General features: G+C 42.8%; 1 protein-coding gene across 17 annotated transcripts in view; it reads left to right on the top strand.

Annotated features, from left to right (window-relative positions):
* Window positions 1-25,220, top strand: part of Exoc1 (exocyst complex component 1) — a 48,375-nt gene that overhangs the window by 14,759 nt on the left and 8,396 nt on the right. For 4 of the 17 annotated variants that reach the window (XM_063273075.1, XM_063273077.1, NM_001401331.1 and 1 more), the window contains 9 exons: window positions 417-526; window positions 4,667-4,816; window positions 11,810-11,915; window positions 16,088-16,132; window positions 17,250-17,413; window positions 17,922-18,029; window positions 19,603-19,679; window positions 20,531-20,759; window positions 22,927-23,110. In XM_063273075.1, the coding sequence (XP_063129145.1) occupies window positions 417-526; window positions 4,667-4,816; window positions 11,810-11,915; window positions 16,088-16,132; window positions 17,250-17,413; window positions 17,922-18,029; window positions 19,603-19,679; window positions 20,531-20,759; window positions 22,927-23,110 (1,173 nt within the window). Of the gene's footprint in view, window positions 1-416; window positions 527-1,241; window positions 1,296-4,666; window positions 4,817-11,809; window positions 11,916-16,087; window positions 16,133-17,249; window positions 17,414-17,921; window positions 18,030-19,602; window positions 19,680-20,530; window positions 20,760-20,843; window positions 21,023-22,926; window positions 23,111-25,220 lie in introns of those variants that run through there. The other 13 variants (XM_039091880.2, XM_039091877.2, XM_039091878.2 and 10 more) reach the window with 6 other exon arrangements.

The following is a 25,220-nucleotide window of genomic DNA, read 5'->3' as shown; positions in this document are numbered from 1 at the left end:
AGGCAGATGCTGAAGAAGAACCAGTATGTTGTGTTACTTTTCCTCCTTTTTAAATTTTATAGAGCAAATAAAAAAGCTTTGGATTCTTCAAAGGTTAAGTCTGGGTATCATTAGCATAGTATAGATCTGAGCTACAGCTCAGTGAGAGACCGTTTGCCTGACATGCACAAGGCTCTGGGTGCCCCGGGGTCAGGGGAGGATGGGCATGGAGGGATAAGCATGGAGAAAGGCCAACAAAATGGTCCTCAAGAAGAGGGGTTTGCTGGACAGCTGGGTGACCTGAGTTGGATCACTCGAACCCATGCAAAGGTGAAGGCTGAGAAGAGAGTCCACAGAGTTGTCCTCCGACCTCCACATGCACACTGGGAGACTGCCTGCACGTACCGAGTCACTGAGGGACTGTTGTTCTGACACAGGCCATGACATGCTCCTGGCCATCAGGCAGCAGCAGCAGCGCTTCAGCGAGCTGAGGGAGCATTTTGCCCGGAGACTGGCCAGTCATCTCAACAATGTTTTTGTTCAACAGGTAATTTTAATTTACTATTAAAACTGACATGTTTCCATTGGTCATTTATATGTTACCCTAAACTGAAATTCCCCCAAATATCGAATGTGTTCACTGGGGCTATAGTGTATTCCTTCACACGTGTCTGTGGTTTTAAGACTTTGAAATCTGTGCATAGTTCCTCACAGAAGTACCTTGGACTTAGGTGAACCTTTACACAGACGCCAAGCTCCTTTCAGCAGAAACTGACCCTAGGAGTCAGGTAGCTCCATTCATAGTTACATAAACAGTTGGCAGGCACCTGTTAACTTTCAGCCTTTGTGTGCTTCAGTGTTTCAAGGTGAGAATCAGACTTGGGTCCTTATCTTTAATGTTTCATAGGTTGTGTAGTCAAATACGGCATGTTCATGTAAGCATAACAGTTCAGCTGTGAATTTTAGTTGATTAAGTCTCCATATTATAAACTTGCCTCTCTTTTTGGAAAGAGTTGTTATAATTATCAATATGGGAGTGATATTTTAATAATGCCACGGGCACCTTATAAAATTTGAACAAAAGGTATTTTAATAGTTAATATAATTAGATTCTTGTGGGGGTTTTTTGTCTTTTATATTACCCATATTGAACAGAAAAATCAGGAGAAATCTTAATAATGAATAAATTCTCTCTGAAGACATCAGCTTTTCTTTGAGGTATCCTGAAATGATTGTCTTTATTATATCTTATTTCCAACTAGTTCACTCAGGCCCTCCTTCAGCTCTATAGCAGGTCCTACTTTCTTTCCGTTCCTGTGAGTACATCAAATCCGCTCAAGCTTCTGTCATTTGTTTTCAGATGTCTATAAAGTTTGCCAAAGTTAGCAGCAGAGTATTTATGCTTTCAGCTTAACTTACTGATTGAAGCTACCCATTAACTATAATTGTAATGGTTTTTAAATGTCCCATTTATCCAGACAGGCATTAACCACGTTCTGCTTGCCCTTCTCCCTGTCTCTCAGCTCCTTGGTTTTTTCAGTAATTACTTGTTGGTGGTTGAGGTGCAGAGTGGACACTGCTTTGGGATAAATGCTACTGATCCTGTCCATGAGCAGCCCAACATGCAGGGCAGGGAGACAGACACCCTTGGGAATGCAGCTGTCACTGTGGTTTTATTAAGCATGGGAGGGGGAGATTAGGGCAGACGCCCTCAACATTTCACTGAACTTGAAAGTGGCAAGAAGTCAACTGAAAAGTCACATAGGACACATTTGTCTTAGTTTATTGTTTTTAATGATATTGGCAGTGATGCTGCCCATGTGTGTAATGATGACAAGAATGTCTGTCAGCTGACAGTGGTCCTTTTGCATCCTTAACTATTGGTTATCAAGTGCAGTTATTCATTCCCTCTGCTTCTTTGCCTTTTAAACTAATGGCTTTGTATAAAATGAATGCTCCTCATTCCTGAAACTCTAATATGAAATGTTAACATGTGAGTGGTGCATGTTAAAAATGAGAATGTTGCAACAGCCTGTGATGTGTTGTTGAAAATGGCAAGGAAGATCATCTCTGTCGAAGTTAGTCATCGGGTCACTAGCAGAAGGGCTAAAGAGCATGGAGATTTCCATTCCAGACGGAGGGAAAAAATTGCTGGGAGGTTTGGACTAGCATATGATGGTGTGCCTCTGTCACTCCCACCTTAGTTGCCGTGTAATAACAGACAATGAAAGCATACTCCACTTGGACTAATATTTGGCTGTAGTAGGTAGCTCCGTGGTAACTTTTATTAGAAGTTCTAGTATCTAAGTGGATGCAGGGCACATGCTTTTAATCCCAGTACTTGGGAAGCAGAGGCAGACAGTTTCTGAGTTTGAGGCCAGCCTGCTCTACATAGAGAGTTTCAGGCTAGCCAAGGCTACATAGTGAGACTGTTTCGAAAACAAGTAAAAATTATAGTAGTGTGTGTGTGTGTGTGTGTGTGTGTGTGTGTGTGTGTGTGTGTAAAATCTTATAGCTAACCAAGTGTTTTTAATTTGAATAACCTGTGAACTACGTTAGTCATAGAGTTGTCATCATTTTAGATGAGAAGTACATTACCAAGGATATTGTATGGATTCAAATTCCTGCATGAAAGGTACCTAGGCAGCGGGCACTCAGTAATTCTGTAATATTGGTGGTAACCTTTTATTTTATATAATAGAAACCTTTAAAATGTTCAGTGTTTTTAAGCATGAAGAGCAAAATTCTTTATATTTAGTGACTTATATTTGATAATTTTTGTAATATTGATTAAATTAAGCAACTTAAACAATTTTACAATTTCATGTCCTTATTCTGGAACATTTTATCTAAAATTGTATTTCTAATAAATCCACTCTATCCTGACAGTAATAATTAAGGGTAACAATAATAGATATGGGAAATACCAGTTTCTTAGTGTTTGAGACATGAAAATGCTGAGAACATTTAGCATAGTAACATCTGCAAAGAGCTTTGTAAACTGAGAGGTCCTCCACAGGATTGCTAATAATTAATTCTTCACTTCCCAGGAGAGATTTTTTTAATCACTTAAAAACTTTGTCAACTTGCAACAATGTAACTTAACATTCAGTAGATGGAGTAAACAGTTATACAAATGTAACTTTGTGTCTTGAGTCACTGAGAAAAGTTATGGAGAAGAATATTTTGGGTGATGAGAGCATTTGCCACAGGTTGCCCATTAGCACAGTATTTAGGACATTTGTGAAAAGGAAACTCTCTTCTCTCTGTCAGCACCACTCGGTAGGTAAGAGACACCAGGACACAATCCTGAACCTGTAAGCGTAGAGTTTATGAACACCTGTGTCTTCAGTGCGATTCTCAGAACTCTTCTGTAATGTGATATTCAATCAGCCATGACAAGTGTAGAGGTGGAGACAGAACAGTGGTTCATAATAAAGTGTATAAATTACAAGTGATAAATCTTTCAAATTAAAATAATTTAATTCTTTAAACTCAGGATGTTAACCAAACTATTGTATTTCAGCTAGTACCTTAGGTGACTTCACTAAGAAATTAATTATCCAGCTCCTCTCTCTGACTCAGCAGCCTTTGTAAATTTAATAGTTTCCCTAAATACAGAAATAGCCTCTAACTAGGCAGCTCAAACGAACTGATGAACACAAATGTGGCTTGTTTGGCCTTTGCTTGCTTGGTGGGAAGTTGTTTCGAGTAGAGTCTGCTCTGCAGCTCCTCATCTCTGAGGTGCTCGCTGACTTAAGTCCATCACGTAGGCTGACTGAAGAGGAAGAAAGAGCTAGGCCATTCAACAGAGGTCTGAGATGTTACATTTGTATAGAGAGATACACACACAGCCATTGCTATAGGCACATACACTCAAGAGCTAGCTGGCAGTTATCAAGTTTTGATTCTGACTCAGTGCTTTTGTTTAAAGGATTGTAAAGGAGGACAGAAGTTAGCCTTGGTTGAGCAACACTCCAGGTACAGCTTTCCTTCTGTGTGAACCGAGTCACTCAACACCCTGAGCCTCGGCTTCTTCCAGAAGATAGGGTTAATCGGCCAATAATCTAGCAGTCTGTATTTTTCTAAAGCAAAAGTTAAGACATAGGATCTAAGACTGTTATTAACTTATTTACCCAAAAATGTCAAGGTTTGAAATAGTCATATGCAGTAATTTGACTAGCACATCACTTTAATGGGAAAAACAGAATTATATTGTTATTAGGGTTTATCATAGAAAGCCCAAGGTATGGCCATCTGGAGTCCTTACAAACTTTAAATTTCATATCTTGTGCATTGTTTTATCTGTTGAAAAGTCTAGTTCTAGTGGGAATCTCATTAGACTGTTTTGGAAAGACTTTGGTATGGTTCCTAACACAGTCTGTACTGAGACGTTTATTTGCTTAGTAAGTTGTAATGTGATGTAGAGATAAGCTTTAGACAGCATCCTCAATTCTTCTGCAAAATGAAGTCAGTGAGGCACGATCCCAGCCACCCTTGCCTGTTTGTGAGTATTAATGGTGCTAGGATTCCGAGGATACACAGGACGGTAGAAGTGGACAAGTAAGTACTCAGTTTTCATTTTTCCTTAATTGAGAGGTTTTACGATTACTTGGTCTGTTTAGGATTTCCTGTCCTAACAGTGTTCCTGAACATTCCGTCATACTTACTCACTTGTTTACCCTAGGGTCACGATCAGAGCTCAACCCTTGCTCAGCACTCTGCTGAACTGACTCTGCCCAACCACCATCCATTTCATAGAGACTTGCTCCGCTATGCCAAGCTGATGGAGTGGCTAAAGAGTACAGATTATGGAAAATATGAGGGACTGACAAAGGTATGGATTTGATGGCAGGTACTCACTGGACCTATAGTAGAGTCTTAGGTTATATGTTTTGTTCTTTAAGTTTGAAATACTAAAGAATGTTTTTGACAAAGCAAAAGATAATTGAATTTCTGAGTGCTCATATGTTTACTCAAATAAAAAGAGACAAACTTTGAACTTCACTGTAAAATAGGATTAAGCCATATTATAACTTGAAATATTTGTCTGTTTAGTCCAGTGTTGTCATGAGCAATGCTTTTTTCTGTTTTCTTTTGTGTGGATGTGTGTGCGCATCTGTGTGCACTTGTGCAGAGGTCAGAGGATGACATTGGGTATCTTCCTCTGTTGCCGTCTGCCTCGTTCTGTTTGGATGGGGTCTCTTGTTGAACCTGGGACTCATTTTCACCTAGGCCGGCAGGCCAGCAGACCCCAATGATCTTCCTGTCTCTGCTTGCCCCTACCACTGGGCTACATGGTCCCAGCCAGCTTTTTTTTTTTTTTTTTTATTGTAGATTTCTTTTTAGTTCCATGTATGTGTCTGAATATGCCAGCATCCTCGTGGAGTTGTAGTTGCAAGTGGTTGTGAGCTACTTGGCGTGTGCTGAGAACCAAGCCCAGCTCCTGTGGAAGAGCAGAGCGTGCTCTGCACTGTTGAGCCATCTCACCAACCCAGATCTTTGCCTGGATGCTGAGTTCTTACGCTTACACACATAGCAAAGCGCTTTTACCCACCGAACCATCCCCTTCACCTCTTCTGGGTGATCTTTTTTATAGACATTTGGAAGTATAAACATATGTAAGGGAATTCTTTACCTCCTCAGAATTTCTCACCTGTTGGGGTTTTTGTTTGTTTGGTCTAAAGAACAGGTGGTGCTGGGAATATCAAGTAGAGGAGCAGCTCCAAAGTCAGAAGAACTGGGATGACACTGAACTCGGCAGGATTGGTCACTAGAACAGTGTCATGTACTCGTGACTACAGTCCGGGCATCTGAATCATTGACTCAGCATATTCAGTATCTGTGCTAACATTGTTGAGTGTTGGAGATTTCTCAGTGAGAGAAACATGCAAGCACTTGCCCTGTCAGAGTGCATATCCTAGCAGAAAGACAAAAAGACGTTAACTGTGTAAGAAAGCAGCACTGCGAGCTTCTGGAGAGAATTCAGGAGATGCCTGCGTTTGGAGAAGGGTTGGCTTTTCAGTACAGTGGTCAGAGACAGAAGGCGGGGCGGTGTTGGGCACTGATTATAGAGGTCAGAGAGGAGTGAACAGTGGTTCTGCCACAGTGCATGCCCAGTGCCCACTGTGGTGGCAGCAGTTGTGACCTGGGGATGGAGCCTGTGTGGGCCAGCAGATTTTAAGCATCAGAGGGAGTGGTCTTACTGTGTGACATTGGAGAGGGACGAACAGTGTGTGTTAAGGAATAGAATGATGGATCCACCTTAGGCTTAAATAATCCATCAGCAAACTAGTTACCTAAAGCCGGTAGTCTCTGGCATGTATGTATCATCTTCAGAACCTGGATATCAGTGTCATTAGAAAGGCAGAGAAAGAATTGTGATCTACCTGTTATGATACTAGCAAACCAACCCCTTCACGCTGTCATCCGACACCCCTCCCTCACTGTCACAGTCTCATCCGACACCCCACACACACCATCACACTCTCATCCGACACCCCCCACACACCATCACACTCTCATCCGACACCCTACACACACCATCACACTCTCATCCGACACCCTACACACACCATCACACTCTCATCCGACACCCCACACACACCATCACACTCTCATCCGACATCCCACACACACCATCACACTCTCATCCATCACCCTACACACACCATCACACTCTCATCCGACATCCCCCACACACACACCATCACACTCTCATCCGACACCCTACACATACACACCATCACACTCTCATCCGACACCCTACACACACCATCACACTCTCATCCAACACCCTACACACACCATCACACTCTCATCCAACATCCCACATACACCATCACACTCTCATCCAACACCCTACACACACACCATCACACTCTCATCCAACACTCTACACCATCACACTCTCACCCAACCCCCCCCACACACACCATCACACTCTCATCCGACACCCCACACACACCATCACACTCTCATCCGACACCCCACACACACCATCACACTCTCATCCAACATCCCACACACACACCATCACACTCTCATCCAACATCCCACACACACCATCACACTCTCATCCAACACCCTACACACACACACCATCGCACTCTCATCCAACACCCCACACACCATCACACTCTCATCCAACACCCTACACACACACCATCACACTCTCATCCGACACCCCACACACACACCATCACACTCTCATCCAACACCCCACACACCATCACACTCTCATCCAACACCCTACACACACACACCATCGCACTCTCATCCAACACCCCACACATCATCACACTCTCATCCAACACCCCACACACACACCATCACACTCTCATCCAACACCCTACACCATCACACTCTCACCCAACCCCCCACACACACACCATCGCACTCTCATCCAACACCCCACACACACACCATCACACTCTCATCCAACAACCCCCCCCACACACACCATCACACTCTCATCCAACACCCCCCCCACACACCATCACACTCTCATCTGACACCCCCCACACACACACCATCACACTCATCCAACACCCCCCTACACACACACACACACACAGGCACACACCATCACACTCTAATCTGACACCCCCTACACACACACACACACACACACACACACACACACACACACACCATCACACACCATCACACACCATCACACACCATCACACTCTCATCCGACTCCTTCCTCTTTGGTTTCTGTTATCACAGTTTTAGGTTCTTTTGCAGTGAGTACCACTGGGTGGGTTTGTTGGAGAAGATGAGTTTGGGTTTGATGGTGAAATTGAGTCTGCTTACACTTCTTGTTTCCATTATCTGGACGTAAGTGCCAGCTCATCTTTTTCGTTTTAAAAAATAAAAAAAAAGTATTTTGACTTGCTGGTGACCATTTAAAACTTGGTCTGCAACTCAACCTTTCTCTTTTGTTAATTAAAAAAATTGGTTTTCATACAATATATTTCCTTTTCCCAACTCCTTCTAGATCCTCCCCAACTCTCCACCCCTCCAACTCCACTTCTTTTTCTCTGTAGAAAACAAAAGGGAAGAACAAAGCACAACTTAGAATTAAAAAAAAAAGAAAACCAAAAGAAACAAACCTATATGCACACATGCACACACACAAACAAAACCCATAAGAACAGAACATTGGAAACCGTAATACACAAACAAAAGTCCAGTAGGACAAAACATGCTCTTACCAAGCAGTAGGAGGCAAAAGGTCTACACAGACACCCCTGAGTTCATGTGATGTTAGCCTACCCTTAAGTTTAGTTAAGATACTCACTGAGACGCAATTGGGGAATTGTCCTTTGCAAGTGGATGTCCATTTGGAGGTAGCTTCTGGGTTAGGAGCTCTTGTACCCTTTACCCTGCTGGGATCCATCAGCCTCAGACCTGTGCAGACCCTGTCCATGCTGCCACAGTCGCTGAGTTCCTGTTAGCTGTGAGCTCCTGCTGTGTCTGGAAGGTTTTGCTTTCTTGCTCTGACCCATCATCTCTGGTCACAACAGTCTTTCCTCCTCCTTTTCTCCATGGTCCCCTTACCCCGAGAGGTGGGGCTTGATGAAGACATCCCATGTAGAACTGAGTGTCCCAGGGTCTGTTCCTCTGTGGTCACTGTTCAATTAGGGGCTCTGGCTTAGCTCTGCTCTGCTGTAAGAGGAGGCCTCAGTGTTGAGCCAGACAGGGTGGTCAGGAGCTGCTTCACTGCTGTTCCTCTGTACAATGGTCATGTTTTGTTTTCCCTGAAGCCCATGGCGTAGGGTCTCGGCTTGGCTACCAGAAGAGTGTGAGGCATGGCTTTCACCTTGTGAGTGGGCCTGAAATCCAAGTAGAAATTGTCACTTACTCTCACAACATTTGTGTCACTATTAAACTGATATGTCAGCAGGCAAGTCACTGTTGTTGAAGTGCAGGGAGTGTGGCTGAGTTGGTGTTTGCCTTTGTCCTCTGGAAGGATGCAGAGTGCCTTTGAGCACCAGGAATGCTAGTCCCTCGGGAAGGTTCTATAAGCGCCAGCTTGACTTGTCCACGTCAGTGAGATTTGTGAGTGTTGTCTCAGCAACAGGTTCTTACCATCAAACTGAGATTTCTTACAAAGGGACGATAAATCTGGTAAGCTAAAATGTATTTTCAAACCATAATTTAAAATGTCTTTCAAGGGCTGGTGAGACAGTTCATCTAGTAAAGGTGACTGGTGCCAGTCCCAGCAGCCTGAGTTTAGTCCCTAAGATCCATAGGGTAGGAGAAAACCAACTCTGACCAGTTGTCTGTTGACTTCTTCCCGCTTTCACACTCTCAACTTCTTCTCCACCCCCACAGGCTGTGAGTGCACACAGAAAATTAAAGTGTTCTTCAGAACGAGTTTGTATTCCCTGAAGTGTCTGTGTGCATCCAATCTGGCATGGTAGTGTGGGTACGACTGGTTTTGTTCCTCAGAACGAGGCTATTGAGTGTTAATGCAGTTCTTCTGCTGGGCTATTCTGTTTTATTTCATTCAACAGAATTCTGATTTGAAGGTATGTTAAGTAAAAATATTTATAGTACTCAAAGTCTTTCCTTTTTGAAGTTTTAGGACATTAATATTTTAAATAATTAAGTATGTCATCTTTAGAGTTTCATGCCAACAAGTGGTCTGTCCCTAGTGACCATTCAAATAAGTAATCAATAAGCTTTTTGCCTAGTTGTGTTCTCAGATATTATCATCGGGTCTTTATGTACTATGCAGTATTCATGAGTGTGAGCCAAAGGAAAGTAGGCGAGCCCCAGCCTCCTGATGACCTACTCTCTGCTCTCAGTCGTTGTTTTGTTTTGTTCTTTGTTTGTTGGTTGGTTATTTTGGTTAGAGAGGGTAATTTTGAATGGCACTACTAATGAACTTTTTAAATGAACGTGACATATTTCCCGTGGATGTTACATAGCCTTTGTTTTGATCTTTGATGTACTCGTGTACTCTCACACGCACATACTCCTTATGTGGTCAACATAGTTGCTAAAATATTGTAAAAAGTCAGAAGTTTTGTTTAAAAAGGAAAGGGGAAAATGACCTAAGAACAAAGAGAACCCTAATAAACACAGGCAAAGCCTTGTTTCTGTAAGCACTTGGCTGGTGTGTACAGCTCCCACTCGTTGGAATGAGGAGGAAAGGCCTATTCCAGGGTCTCGGGGGATAGGCTTGTACTTGCACCATCTCTCCCAACTGGACTGAGGCAGGATCTCCACAGTCCTTATTTTGTTTTCATAATTTGGGCCCTCGGAAGACAGGGGCTTTGGTTATCCCATCCGCCTGCTCAGACCCATCTCTCAGGCTCAGCATCTATCTATCTATCTGTGTTTCTGGGCTGTGACTATAGTAGGAGGTGGCAAAGTGTGAGTTTCCCCTGCAGTAGCAACTGAGCCCGTCGGCCTTGAAGATTCTCAAGCGTATCTCGGTTTCTGTTCCCATGCCAAGGTCAGCAGCACATACACTAAAATCGGGCCAACCCAGACTAGGAAGGGCCCTGTCCATGCATAAGGCTTCATACTTTCATGATGGGAAACGCCCCCACACGCATGGATAAGCAGAATCAACTCTGTGAAGGAGCTGTATTACTAGCTCCACATTGAGGAATGTGCATGGTTGTATAAAGAGATAAAAAAGCATAAGAGATCGCGGGAAGACATCTTGCATCAGCATGCAGCATGATTGAAAGGCTGCCTGGGACAGCAGCATTTATACACAATGCAGACTCCAAGTCTGTTAAAGGAAATCCATTTTGTGTGTATTTTAATTTTATGTGCTTCTGAATGTATACAAGGACCACAGGAAATGACTGCTCAGTTGAGTACCTCTTCTCACAGACGCGCTCTACACGATGCAGAGGGGACGGCTCTAAAGTATGTTTGATCCAGCTATTGTTAACAATAGTTCATAGAGCCTGCTCTATAAAATGATAGATTTACCAGAGATAAAGAATCTTGAAGCTAAGATTCTGCCCTAAGTTTAAAAAAGAAAATGACTGGGAATAATTATACTGCTGTCAGTTTCTTTAAATTTATATACTGTGTAACTTGGGACCTGGAAAGACACATGATCCTTAACTGCAGAGTTCTTACTGGGGCAGAGAATTTCATGAAGAATAGACAGGTGTGACTTAAAAAGTCTTTGTGCTAAATAATACATGTTTTCATCTAAGGCTTAATAAATCAAGTCTGCTTTAAGAAAAATTATTTAGAAAACTCTGACCTTTGGGATTGCACATGAAGCTGACACAGGTTCAGTGAAATCAGAAGGTCTCCTGCATCATCACTGGCACTGCTGGGCAGCCTGGTGGTGTGAAGGCAGAGGCATAATGATGCCCGTGGCCTCGAGCCTCATCAAGATGCCTGGACTCTTCCACCCGGTAATCCGCCCATGGGAAATTCCCAAAGGACCTGAAATCCGCAATACCGTCATACCAAACACAGACACGACTTCAGGGTCCTTCGTTAGGGAAGTCGGTTAATGATTATGCTGCACCCCACATAGGACACTATGCTGCCACTCTGGTTCATGTAGCCTAGCAACTGTGGCGGGAACCATAGTTAGAATGTACCAGGGTCACACATAAGTGCGATTGCTTGACTTGATGTTTCTGTAAATTGTAAAGATGTGCCACCTATGTATGTGTGATCTGTTTTTCTCTGCTTCTTTTCAAAGAGAAAATAGTCTAACTTTTATATTCTCTAAAATACATGGAGGTTTTTACAAGCATGAAGGATTTAAGGGGAAGATTATAAAGAAAATTGTTAAGTTAGTTTACTGATAATGGCTTGTTCCATTTATTTTAAGAATTACATGGATTATTTATCCCGACTATATGAAAGAGAAATCAAAGATTTCTTTGAAGTTGCAAAGATGAAGATGACTGGCACCACTAAAGAAAGCAAGAAGTTCGGTAAGCCTGGCCCTGGGCCCAGGGTCTCCCGCTGAGAGTGTGGCTCTGAGGCCCAGGGTCTCCGTTGGGAGTGTGGCTCTGAGGCCCAGGTCTCCCGTTGGGAGTGTGGCTCTGAGGCCCAGGTCTCCCGTTGGGAGTGTGGCTCTGAGGCCCAGGGTCTCCGTTGGGAGTGTGGCTCTGAGGCCCAGGGTCTCCGTTGGGAGTGTGGCTCTGAGGCCCAGGGTCTCTGTTGGGAGTGTGGCTCTGAGGCCCAGGTCTCCCGTTGGGAGTGTGGCTCTGAGGCCCAGGGTCTCCGTTGGGAGTGTGGCTCTGAGGCCCAGGTCTCCCGTTGGGAGTGTGGCTCTGAGGCCCAGGTCTCCCGTTGGGAGTGTGGCTCTGAGGCCCAGGGTCTCCCTTACTGAGGTGTGGCTCTGAGGCCCAGGTCTTCCTTACTGAGGTGTGGCTCTGAGGTTTTTAGAACACTGGGAGGAAACACATAGCTAGAAGGCAGGCATCGGCCCACATGTTCTTTCCAAGCCAAGGTTATGTAGTGTGAGCGTCCAGCAGCATCTGGACACACGCTGTGATGTGAGGTCACTGTGGATGGGGACATCAGAGGTGAATATGACAGTGGAGCTGCTAGAGAGGGTTAGACCAGGGTCAGACCAGAGACTGCTGACTGGGGTTCTGATCCAGAAGACTGCTGCAGGTGGAGACAAGTCATTGCTCTCTACAGAGAAAGAACTAGGTCATTCCTGGCTTCCTACTTCTCACTGGCTGCTTTGAATTTTAGAAAAGTGTTTTTTTTTTCTCTCTGTTTTGCCAAGGGTATATAAAAATGTCACCAGAATCTCCCTTGTAACTGTATCTTATTTTTTTAAAGCAATATATTTGGGGCCTATTGCTTCTTTTCCCTGATATTAAAAGGGACAAGAACAGTGTTGAGAGAAGAGCCAGTGAAAGTACCAAGCTACGAAAGGAAAGCTGAGGCCACGCTCTGCTCTTGCATGTACCCATCTCTGGAGTTCTCTTTGGATGGAGTTCTGTGCCTCGTCAAATCCAAACCTGGCCTTTAAGGGCTACATCGTGCACTCCCTGGTGTGTCTGCGGACTCCCTTTAGAACACTGAGTTTAGCATTGACTGTTGAAAGGAGCCTGTGCCCTAAGCATCTACAGGAAGTAGACAGCATCGTTGAACATCGCTGTCCTTAGATGTCCTAATTTGGGACCCACTGTATTAATTATTGTGATCTGGAAATAGAAATGGTTTGGGTTTGTCTGTTAATAAGCTACCCTTTGTAAAACACTGTCTTGGACAGCAGGCTTTTGAAAACAGAAATGCTAACTCATCCTAAAGGCTAACTGTCCTTACACAGCAGTATGTCTATATCCTTGTTGGTGTTCACTGTGGACATGCTGTGCCTTTGGGGGCAAAGAGCATAAGACACTGCAGTTACATGTTTGATGTTTCCATGAAGTATATCTGTCATCACTTGTTAGTGTGCCATTAATGCTGGGGAAGCCCTTCTGTATGTGAAAACAAGCCGGATACACATAAGACAAATGAAATACAAACACAATAGTATCTTTATAATATCATCATGTTATCCTAGAGCTTAAGCCTTCTCTTTTCCTACCCTGAATTCTTAAATTACCTTGTAAAAATGTTTTAATTTACATAATATAGATTTAGAATGCATTTTATAATTTTAAACCAATGTCTTAACAAAATGATAAATTTTCAATATATCTATTAAATATTGATGGATAAGAGTAATTTATGATAATTCATTATAGAAAATTACAATTATTTTGTTATACAAGAGAAGGAAAACTACAGAGAGTAACAGTGGTTTATTCATCTCTTGAGATTGACTCATTAACATTTTAAATTTACATTCAGGTTAAACACACAACTTCAGAAATTCTGAATTCAGTAGGATGGAGATTTTCCCCAAGAGTTCTTTTTCAATGATCCAGAATTTTAATAGTAATTATAATTAAAACTGAAAGCCCCGCATTGGGAAAGTTAGCTTTTCAATGACTCGGAGTTAATGGTTCTAAACCAAGCTTCTGCTTTGAACTTGCTCTGGAAATCCTGCATCACAGGTCTTACGTGATGTAATGGACATTATGAGAAGGGGGCGGCTCTTGCTCTTTGAAAACTTGATTTTATCTTTAACATCACTTACTTCAAGAAAGTCAAAACAGGTTAAAGATGCCAGGAGGCGATCTCTTCTTTGTGATAGGATCTCTATATAAGTTATTCCCTTCTTTGATTAATAGTTTTATCTCGATACAGTCAGAGGCATAGGATTTTCCTCCTGGGATTGGCACTTTGATGGAGTCTTCTGCTCTCTTCTCCAAATGTACTCAGTGTGATGGAGGCCAAGGAAGTTGAGTGATTACTTTTACAGTTACTACTTTTACTGGTTTTTTTTCACTTCCTCACTTAAAATGGATACCTTAAAGACAGATGTGTCACTAGGGCAGCAAAGTAGTACTTATACTTGGGTCTAGCCTTGGTTTAGCATATATATCTTAACTATAGTAAACCAGCTGAGTTATCTGCAAAAGATACAGGGCTTTTTATATATATATATAGTTACATAATTACAGTGTTCCTGCTAATATTGTAAAATCTTTAATGAAATGTCTAAAATCATCTTACCCTTGTTTCTCACTCTAGCTAAGTAGGCTTTTGATTCCAAAGTAGTTGAATGCAAGACTGGATTAAAGGCTTGGTGGAAGAGTAATAATTTCCACTATACAAATGAGCACAGTTCTGTACTGGGGCACAGGTCCTACCCACTGCTGCTATGTGTTTGTCACCTACTGTGATGACTTAAAGATACCCAGGACTTTACAGGAGAATCTGCTGCTCAGAAAGAGTCTAGACATTATAACTAAGAGGCAGTACTGGTAACTAGTCGTGATCTAAGAGGCAGTACTGGTAACCAGTCGTGATCTAAGAGGCAGTACTGGTAACTAGTCGTGATCTAAGAGGCAGTACTGATAACTGGTCGTGATCTAAGAGGCAGTACTGGTAACTAGTCGTGATCTAAGAGGCAGTACTGGTAACTAGTCATGATCTAAGAAGCAGTACTGGTAACTAGTCGTGACTGTCCGCTTAAAAAACCCAAATCCTCTGAAATAGACTGCGTTGCGCAGGTGAGGGCCGGGGCAGGGGTGCTTGCCTCAGTGGATATCAGCTGCACTGTGGGGTTTGCTGCACTACTGTCCGGGGCTTCTGGTTTCACGTCCCCTTGAGCTTCCAGGGTGGAAGGTGGGATTAGAACAGCACTGGAGTCACCAGCTCAGGGTGTGTCTGGCGATGCTGTTGCCAGCTGACACATCAGTCTCTGTTTTCAAGACAGTCTTAGGTTATAGTTTATTCTTTAATCATATTATGTGATTTATTTCTTACTGTTCACCTTAACTTCTGAGTTTGAGCTCAGAATATTTCGCAGCATAAGCTCTGAAGTTGACATATAGATATTATGTAGAACAGAGTTTGAGAGTAAAAAAAATGCCAATGACCATAATAGAGTTCAGACTTCCCTACTCCTTTGTCCCTCAGCCTCAGTCTTCCACAGAGCTCCTGATTGCTGTTTTCCCACTTTTCAGCCTTCTGTTCATAGGCTACTCACCAAGAAATCAGCGTGACATTTGACTTTAATTATAAAACTGTCTTAAAGCCCCACTGACATAATCTTGAACAGATAGAGTAAAAGATTAGTGTGCTGAAGATGTCCTTCCGGGGCTTTCAGAGTACAATTGCTGTGTCAAAGCTACCCCTTCATTCCGTACTGTATTAAATTACTTGAACTTCATTTTTCTCAGGAAACAAAACCTTATGAACTCATTCTTTTAAACATAAGTGTACCAACTTCCTAAACTAAAACAATAATCCCATACATTTAAAAGGTTGGGGGAGAGGACTTAAACCCTGATATTTTACTTGGAAAAATATGAGTAGAAGTCCCACATTTAAGGTCTGTAAAACTTCTCATACTTTCTCAATAGTCACTGAGTAACTACACACGTGTTTGCACTTCCTGTTAGTCAGTTCTCATGGTTCTTTGCATGTGTCTTTTAAACTAGAGCTTTAACTGCCTGTTGTGCATGGTTTGTGCAAATTGCGTTTATTAACTTGTCTTTGTCTTTGATGCTTGCAACCTAATCCATCACAGCTACACTGCCTCGAAAAGAAAGTGCTGTCAAACAGGAGACAGAGAGTGAGTATGCGTACCATGCTGGGAGGCTCTCAGTGCATGGTGTTACTGTCTAGATGCTAGCTGTTTGTCTTGAGAAACATTAACAGCAGATACGTTCATTGCACCGAATCGCCAGGTATTGGAAAAAGAAACCCAGCATGGTGGTTGTCTGTACATCCAAGAAATAAGTGACGTGGTTACAGTTACACAGTGAGGAGTGAAAGCTTTGTTGTCAGAAATGTATGGAAAACCTTAACACCGCACTTCTGTTACAGGTTATGTTTAGAAGAGTCTAACTGTTACTGGAGGGAGGGCTCAGCAGCTGAGAGCACTCGGGTCGGGAGGCTCACAACCCCTGTAACTCCAGCTCCAGGGGATCCCATACCTCTGGCTTCTGCCCACACCCACACGCGCGCGCGCACACACACACACACACACACACACACACACACACACGCACATTAAAGGGATCTGGTAGTGGTTTGTATACTGAGGCCAAAGCTGGAATTGCCCCTGTTATAACTATTTTCCCTTTCTGCCATTACTAAATGGTGTAAATTAACTGAGTCAAGAACTACGGGCTTTCCAAGTGTCTTACTGTCTACATTCTGAGTCCAAACATTATATGTTCTTCTAAGAAGGAGCCATTAGTTCCTTAGTGTGGGTTTCTAGACTCAGGAACATATTAAATTTAATAATAAATGATGGACTTTGATGGGAAATTTGTCAAGAAGTGATAGTGTGGGTCACCTTAATGAACTGCTGTTTAAGACAGACAGTTACTACTCAGCTTTGGGTTTTCTTAGGAATGTCACAAGGTCGGGTCAGCTGCAGTGTTAGCACAGTCCTCAGTGACCCTCATCGGTGCCCCATCTGCTTTGGCTTAGAGAGCACCATAGCTTTACCTTCAGGGCAGGATCCAGTCAGTAAGGTCCTTTCCATCCTGGTCCATAGCTGCATGCAGCTTTCCTTACAGTGTTCTCTGCAGCAGGACCTGGTGTTAAGGAACAGCAAGGACTCTGTAGAAGATGTAGTAGAATCTGAGTCCTGGAGGACAATACTCTAGAAGGTAGCCCCGAGGCAGATTATAGGTCTTTTCTTCATGAGACACAACCTTCAAAGTTCTGTTGTTTCTTAGGTCTCCATGGAAGCTCTGGGAAACTCACTGGATCAACTTCTAGTCTGAATAAACTCAGTGTTCAGAGCTCGGGCAGTCGCAGGTCCCAGTCATCCTCCCTGCTGGACATGGGGAACATGTCCGCTTCTGACCTCGATGTGGCCGACAGAACCAAATTTGATAAGGTAAAATAACAGGCAGTTCTTAACATTAACACTGTGATCGCCTGAAGTGTTTTCAGAGATGCAGGCCTTGTCCTTCCAATTCTGGGTTGGATCTGAAAAATCCCAGTCCAAAGGGCAACTAAAATTTGATTTATCAATTCAGTAACATAAAAGAGTCATTGGCATTTACTTGTTAGAAATATGATGTGTAAATAAAGTCACACCTAAGTTGTTTGAAGAATGACAGAATCCAGAGTTTGAAGAAATGGCCTCACTGTCGGCTGCCATGGTACAGGTAATTTTCAAAGTGTGTCTTCCTCCTCCCAGATCTGAACTGAGGAACTGTGAGTTTTCTTTTCAGTGTGTTTCACTCCAATATTGAATTACTCTGTCAGTCTTGGGAGCGTTGTCTGTGGCACACTGGGGGATCCTAGACTGGGAGATGATCCGGAGTGAATAAACGTGCAGTGTTGTCAGGAGCTCAGAGCTCCGGGCCGTGCTGTGACCGTCAGTGGTTTGCTTTCTGCAGATCTTTGAGCAGGTGCTGAGCGAGCTGGAGCCGCTGTGTCTGGCAGAGCAGGACTTCATAAGTAAATTTTTCAAACTACAGCAACATCAAAACCTGTCTGCGTCAATGGTATGGCTTACATTTAACTGGACAGTATTTATAGTCTAATATAGTTAGCCTAGTTACTTTTGTATTCTGCACTCACAGTTTTGATATCCAAACAGGAAAGGGAAGGCTATCCAATAAGTCAATCTTTAAAGTATTTGTTATTCACAAAATACAGAAAGCAGGAAGGTAGTTGGTTTCAGATTTCTAGGATTCCAGAATTCTTAAGCTGACAACCTCTAAATTAATAAGACAGGAAATGTCTGCATTTATTCTGTAGAGAACTTCATTCAAAAAGCCATTTTAATTGGGGTGTGGTAGCTTGTCTATAATCCGAGCACTTGGGAAGCTTAGTAGGAAGACTGCATGAGTTCCAGGCTGGCCTAGGACACAGAGTATAAGACCTAAAACACCAAAAGTCCTAAAAATTTTAATATTTTGCTGTTCTCAAAGAAAAGCTCTGACCTAAGAGATAATGACACAGAGGGTCAGGGGCCTTAGCTTGGAGTCTGGACACTGTGGGTGCTGCCCGTCCCCAGTCGCTATTAGTGTGGTGCAGATGCACTGCCTGTGGACATGAGAATGGATGAGAGGACTGGAGCCAGTTTTGAAGAATCAAACCACACAGGGAGCTGCGCCCTAAGGCATGAGAAACTCCGCTGCGGGGTAGGAGTGCCGTAAACTTCTCACACAGCTTCAGAAAGGATTCATGACAGCGTTTAGATACTTATATTTATTGTAGGTATTGTGTATTATTTTGCCTGCATGTATGTGTGTGTCCTGCATGTAGAGGAAGCCAGAAGAGGGCGTAGTATGCTTAGGAACTGGAGTTGCAGGTGGCTTTGATGAGCTGTCATAGGGATGTGGGAATCCAACCTGGGTCCTTTGGAAGAGCAGCCAGTGCTTCTAACTACTGAACCGGCTTCTAACCCGACAGCATTTTCAGAGCTGAATTCTCATTCTAAAGTTGTTGGATGTTTTCCTCTGTGTGTGTGTGTGTGTGCGCGCGTGTGTGTGTACGCGTGCACGCGTGCATCTGGCCTCATGCACTTTCTCTTCCTCTTCACAGCCATAGTGTACACATATACAACTACAACTTTTTACCTTATAGTACTTCTCAGGGTTGGGGTGCAGGGGTCTAAAAGCAGGCTGAATAAGATGGGTCATTGCTGAGCAAACCTGTGGACCTGAGTTTTATTCCTGGAACCTACAGAAGAGTGAAGTATATAAGAACAGACTCGGGGCTGGGGATTTAGCTCAGTGGTAGAGCGCTTACCTAGGAAGCGCAAGGCCCTGGGTTCGGTCCCCAGCTCCGAAAAAAAGAACCCAAAAAAAAAAAAAAGAACAGACTCCATCACAGTCTTCTGCCCTCCACACATGCACTGTGTCACTTCCCTGCACACATAGTTAACAAACTGTTAAAATCTAAGAACAATGTATTTCATGAAATTTTCTTAAACATACAATATTAAGTTACTTTAATAGTAATAAAATATTACTATTTTCTAGAATATATTTTCTTGTAGGTGTTTTTAAAAGTAGCCTTTTGATATATAAACTTGTCACTGTGTTGGTCTTATGTGTGAGTATTTTTCAGGCTGAAGCAGAAGACCTGGATGGAGGCTCATTATCACGGCCACAGAGTTCTGGCTCCCTGCTGCCTGTGTCCTCTGAGTATGTATTTATTACTCTGCATGTCTGGAAAACATAAACTTTGAGACATAAGGAAGTGCTTCTCATTAATTTCTGGTTACCTGCTGGTCCCCACACAGACCTGTGTGCGATCCTGGTTATCCTTCTGTTGGTGTGGTGAGGGAAACACTGATAGAAGCACGAGTTGATCTTGGCCTGCAGTTCAGGTGGAGAAATCAAGGCAGCAGGAACTTGAAGCCTGTGGTCATGTGCCATCCCTTGTCAGGAAGAGCAGAGCAATGAATGCCTGTGTTTAGCTCTCTTTTTCCTTTTTATACAGTCCAGAATCCAGCCCAGGGAATGGTGCCACCCATAGTAGGAAGATTTTCCTACATCAAATAACAAAGTCAAGACAATGTTCCCCCCCCACCCCGCGCATGTCCAGAAGCAGTGTAGCATAGGTAATCTTTCACAGTTATAAATGAATGCTTGTCTCCTGGGTAATTCTAGGTCCTGTTGGGTTGACAATGGGCACATGTGCTAAGGGCTTGTGAACTCCTCTGTCTGGTAATCATAGGTGGATTTGTCAGTGCTAGTGTTTGCTGCGAGAAAGTAACCTTCAAACTGTAGTGTGGACTTCTTAGCAATAGAAAAGCATAGTTTAGTGCCCAGCTTTGGAAATTGAAGCAAAGCTAATCAGAATGATAAAACTTAACTTTGGTCGGCCAGTTTTATATTCAAAACTGCTAAAGAATGATTCATTATAGTTTGATACTTTTACTTGTAGTGCCAATGTTTAGCTGTGTTTTTATATAGTACATTACAGTCACAGTTAAAGGTGAATTCAGCCAAAGTTTATACTAACTATATGTTTTTTCATACTTCCTGAACAGGAAAGATATGATTCGCCAAATGATGATCAAAATATTCCGTTGCATTGAACCAGAGCTGAACAACCTCATTGCATTAGGAGACAAAGTTGATAGCTTTAACTCCCTGTACATGCTTGTCAAGATGAGCCACCACGTGTGGACGGCGCAGAACGTGGACCCAGCCTCTTTCCTAAGCACTACATTAGGAAACGTTTTGGTGACTGTGAAGAGGAACTTTGACAAATGCATTGTAAGTTGTAAAAATCAACCCAAGAACAAGTCCTGCAGTGTGGCTAATTCATTTAATCTGGGGTTTGCTGTGCGTGACTTGCAGAGCTGTGAACCTGAGAGCATCGCCCACTGGAACAGAGAAGATGCAGAGTCTGGCGACAGCTGCTGCCTGAGTGACCCTCTGGGCTCCTCATGACGCAGGGTGTGATTTAATGAAGCTGTTGAAAGGCATTTGGATTTATTCCTATTTTCATATATTCTAGTAAAATTGATTTAATTTAATTGATGACTTTATTATAATTTTATTTAATAGTTTACAAGGTTTAATAATCGTGCTTCTTTTTTTAAGAATCAGTTGCTGTGGCTTTAGTCCCAGCACTCCAAGGCTGAGGCAGGCAGATCCCTTGAGTTCAGGTCAGGACAGCCAGAGCTACACAGAGAGACACGTTGCTAATAACGTCTTCACCCATCGGGTCTCTCTCACAAGAAGCAGCATAAGTAGCTTTGTTGTTCCTGTTAGACTTTGGCAATTTGCAGGAATGAATTGGGGTAAGCCCGGTTCTTTAATACATTCACTTTATTAATGCATTTTTGAATTTTTATCATTTGAATGTTTCTCATATATAGCCTATATCTTAAATATTCATAGTATAATGGCAGATAAAATATTAAGGGCAATTAAAACCTATGCATTTTTTAACACTTAAGAAAATAGCACTCAGGGCTGGAGAGATGGCTCAGTGGTTAAGAGCACTGACTGCTCTTCCAGAGGTCCTGAGTTCAATTCCCAGCAACCACACGGTGGCTCACAGCCATCTGTAATGGGATCTGATGCCCTCTTCTGGTGTGTCTGAAGATAGCTATGGTGTACTCACATACATAAAATAATATCTTTTTAAAGAAAGAAAGAAAGAAAAAAAGGAAAGGAAAAGAAAGAACAAAATGCCTCTGGATTGGGAGTCTGTTCAGTACTGCACGGCTTGCCTGGCGTGTATAAGGCTGTCGGCTCCTCCAGTCACACAGACACCACACCATTCTCCGGAAGCATTGTTAACCAGGAGCTTCTTACTACAGGAAGACATTTGAAGGAGAAGGAAGAGCTAAGAAAGGTTGGGATGGCAGAGTGAGTGACCCAGGTGAAAGCCGTAAAGGATTGTCATTTCTACCAGCACACTGCCTGGCTGAGAGGAAGCGTTCAGTGCTGTTAGCCTGTATAATTCACAGAATTTGCACAGTCCATCTCTTCTCACATCACTCCCGCCTGGGGGATGGTGTTGAAGAGGCAGAGTTAGAGGGTGCCCAGGCTGCTGGACAGACCCACAGGCCTGGTGGCAACACTGCAGTCCTCCTGCCTTCTCAGTCTGCCCTAACACTGCACCCTTGGCTATGCGGATGAGGTGGAGCTTTGGGAAGGAGAAGCCCAAGTCACTACTGAGCTCACAGAGCTTGTTACTCCAACACCTGCAGTCTAGAAATTACCATCTGACCCTCTGGTCCATTCAGCATGTAGATCTTCAGCTTTTCCCCCAAACCTCAAAACTGAATTTTTAGGTAGGAATTGAAGTGATTTGACTATGTAATACTTATGTGAGAAGTACATAGAATTGTACTTGAATCCGTAGATCTTTCCAGACCCCGATAGCTAGAGTCTTAGAATAACGAAATGCAACTCTGTTAATAGAAATCAGTGTCCCTCCTCTGGTCTGGTCTTGTTACACACCCACCATGCTCCCGTCCCTCCCCCCATGGAAAATTTGTTGTTTAAAGTTTTACACGAGTAGGAATTGGAAATGGTTACACTTTCCCAGCTTAGGCACACGGCTGGCCACCAAACAGAATAACCTAGGGACATCCTCCGTGCCCAGGCCTTGGTTCTGCTCTAGCCTTACTGGACACCTGCCTTGTCCCTGTCTCTCACGAATGATAGAATTATAATTGTTGGAACACAGACTTGAAGTTCAAAATCCTGATTGCATCATTTTTTAATAAATTTAATTCTTTTCCTTTTATTTTCTAAATAAAATACAGCAGAGTATTTCTATTCCAGAGGACTGGTTTTCCTCACCAGTTGTAGTTCTGAGCCAGCATCTGTAATCCCTGGGCAGGCACTGACGTGTGCATTTGGTCATCTGTGGTTTCTAAGTTGCTTGGCTTTTTTTCTCCCCTTGCTTTCTGCCTAATTGTAGAGTAACCAGATAAGGCAAATGGAAGAAGTAAAGATCTCAAAGAAAAGTAAAGTAGGAATTCTTCCATTTGTTGCTGAATTTGAAGAATTTGCTGGACTGGCGGAGTCAATTTTCAAAAGTGCTGAACGCCGTGGCGATCTGGACAAAGCATACACCAAATTAATCAGAGGCGTGTTCATTAATGGTGAGTTTCCATGGTTTTGTTCTAGGAATGCTGTGCCAGTTTCCATTGTTTCTGGGTAACTGGAGCTGGGTAGACATGCCCACTGCACTGTTTTCAGTAGTCTGAAATGCAAATGGATCTTAATAAACTCTATCAGTTATTAACAATAACCTATCCAGCCCCCCAGTAATCAAGGCAGAATCCTACGGATGCCTTTGATTAGCTTTAGCACAATTCCTGGGGAAATAGTCCGCTTTATTTTTCTAACGCTAGCCTGTTGATTCCCAGCTTGCTCCCTGAGTACTTGCTGCTGGAGTCTTGCTGGGGTTATTTCTGCTCCATCAGTCTGTCCGCTCCATCAGTCTGTCCTCAGGAGCATCCACTAGGACATGTGCTCCTGGTCCACCAAGTCTAATGGAAACCCCTCGTTCTCTCCATCTTTCTTTATCCTTCTTCCTCCTCCTCCTGTCTCCTCCTCCCAGCCCAGTAACTGAAACTACACCTCTTTCCATTCTCCCCAGTAATTGGCTGTATCTATTTTTATTTAACCAATAGCTTTAAATTTGGGAGCAAGGTTTACATAGCATCCCTTTGTATAATTGAGGGTCTGCAACCAGATCTTGGGGGCCAGTATTTAGCACTCGAATACATAGCAGCAACAGGACCACCCCCAACGTTGCATCCCTTTGGGCTATGTGAAATTGAGCATCTCTTTTATTTTTTCCTAATTTAAGGATGTCTTTAGTTACAAGATACAAATACTTCACATTTAACAAGAATTGAAGGGCTTAATTTTACAATGTTTTCAATTATCTGCCTTTATGGTCAGATATACTGATGTTACACTATTACACAGCATGTCCAAGTATTGTATGTTCATGACACTGCAAAATAGGGATGTTTATTTTCACATTAGCATCAACTATAAAATTCTGATGTGCCCTTTGAAACTCAGTAAACAAGTCAAAAGAAAAAATAAAAATAAGGCTTAATTTTTTAAGTAAATTGTCAGTAATACCAGTTTGGTTTTATGTATGAGTGATTACATGACAAAGATACCTATTAAATATTTGAGTTCTCATATTTCATAATACACAGTACAATTCTGTCGGAATAGTCTATATGATGTCTTTACCTGATGTATTTAGTGTTCACTTATTAAAATATACTAAACTTTGATTTGGTTTTTATATCAAGTGGACTGCAATGAATTTTAGGGCAAAGTATGATCTTCATGTAACTTTCAGTGACGTCCCCAACTCCAACAAACAAACTATCTTATAGAAGCCATTTTTTTTTCTTTTTCTTTTTTTTTTTTTTTTTTTTTTCGGAGCTGGGGACCGAACCCAGGGCCCTAGCAAGCGCTCTACCACTGAGCTAAATTCCCAACCCTAGAAGCCATTTTTTATTTTACCTTGAAATATAGAAAAGACGCAGCATTTTGGCCATTCCCTTGACTTAGAAAGTTTAATGTCCACAAAGAGTAAAGCAGTTCATTTTCTCTGCTCTGTTGTATCCACTGTTATACATTTCTGTGAATTGAATTCAACATGAAGGCTGCCATACTGTCTTGCTGGCTTACCTACCCCATTTCTTTACATTTTTTATTAGATATTTCTTTACTTACATTTCAAACGTTATTCCCCTTCCTGGTTTCCTGTCCATAAGCCCCCTATCCCTTCTACTCCCCCTCCCCCAAGCAGGTATTCCCCGTATACATCCCCCTTATTGCCCCCCCATATTCCCCTGCACTAAGGGTCCAACCTTGGAAGGACCAAGGGCTTTCTCTTCCACCACTGGTGCCCCAATAAGGCTATTCTCTGCTACATAAGCAGTTGGAGCCCTGGGTCAGTCCATGTATAGTCTTTGGGTAGTGGCTTAGTCCCTGGAAGCTCCGGTTGGTTGGCATTGTTGTTCTTATGGGACTGCAAGCTCCTTCAACTCTTTCAATCCTTCCTCTAATTCCCCTCCCCCCCAAGGGGGTCCTGTTCTCAGTTCAGTGGTTTGCTGCTAGCATTGACCTCTGTATTGGACGTGCTCTGGATGTGTCTCTCAGGAGAGGTCTATATCCGGTCCCTTTCAGCATGCATTTTCTAGCTTCATCAATCTTATCTTTGGTGGCTGTATATAT

This window comes from Rattus norvegicus, chromosome 14 (assembly GCF_036323735.1).
Source record: "Rattus norvegicus strain BN/NHsdMcwi chromosome 14, GRCr8, whole genome shotgun sequence".
Lineage (NCBI taxonomy): Eukaryota > Metazoa > Chordata > Mammalia > Rodentia > Muridae > Rattus > Rattus norvegicus.
Note: the sequence above shows the minus strand (reverse complement) of the source record. Positions and strands in the feature narration are given on the sequence as shown.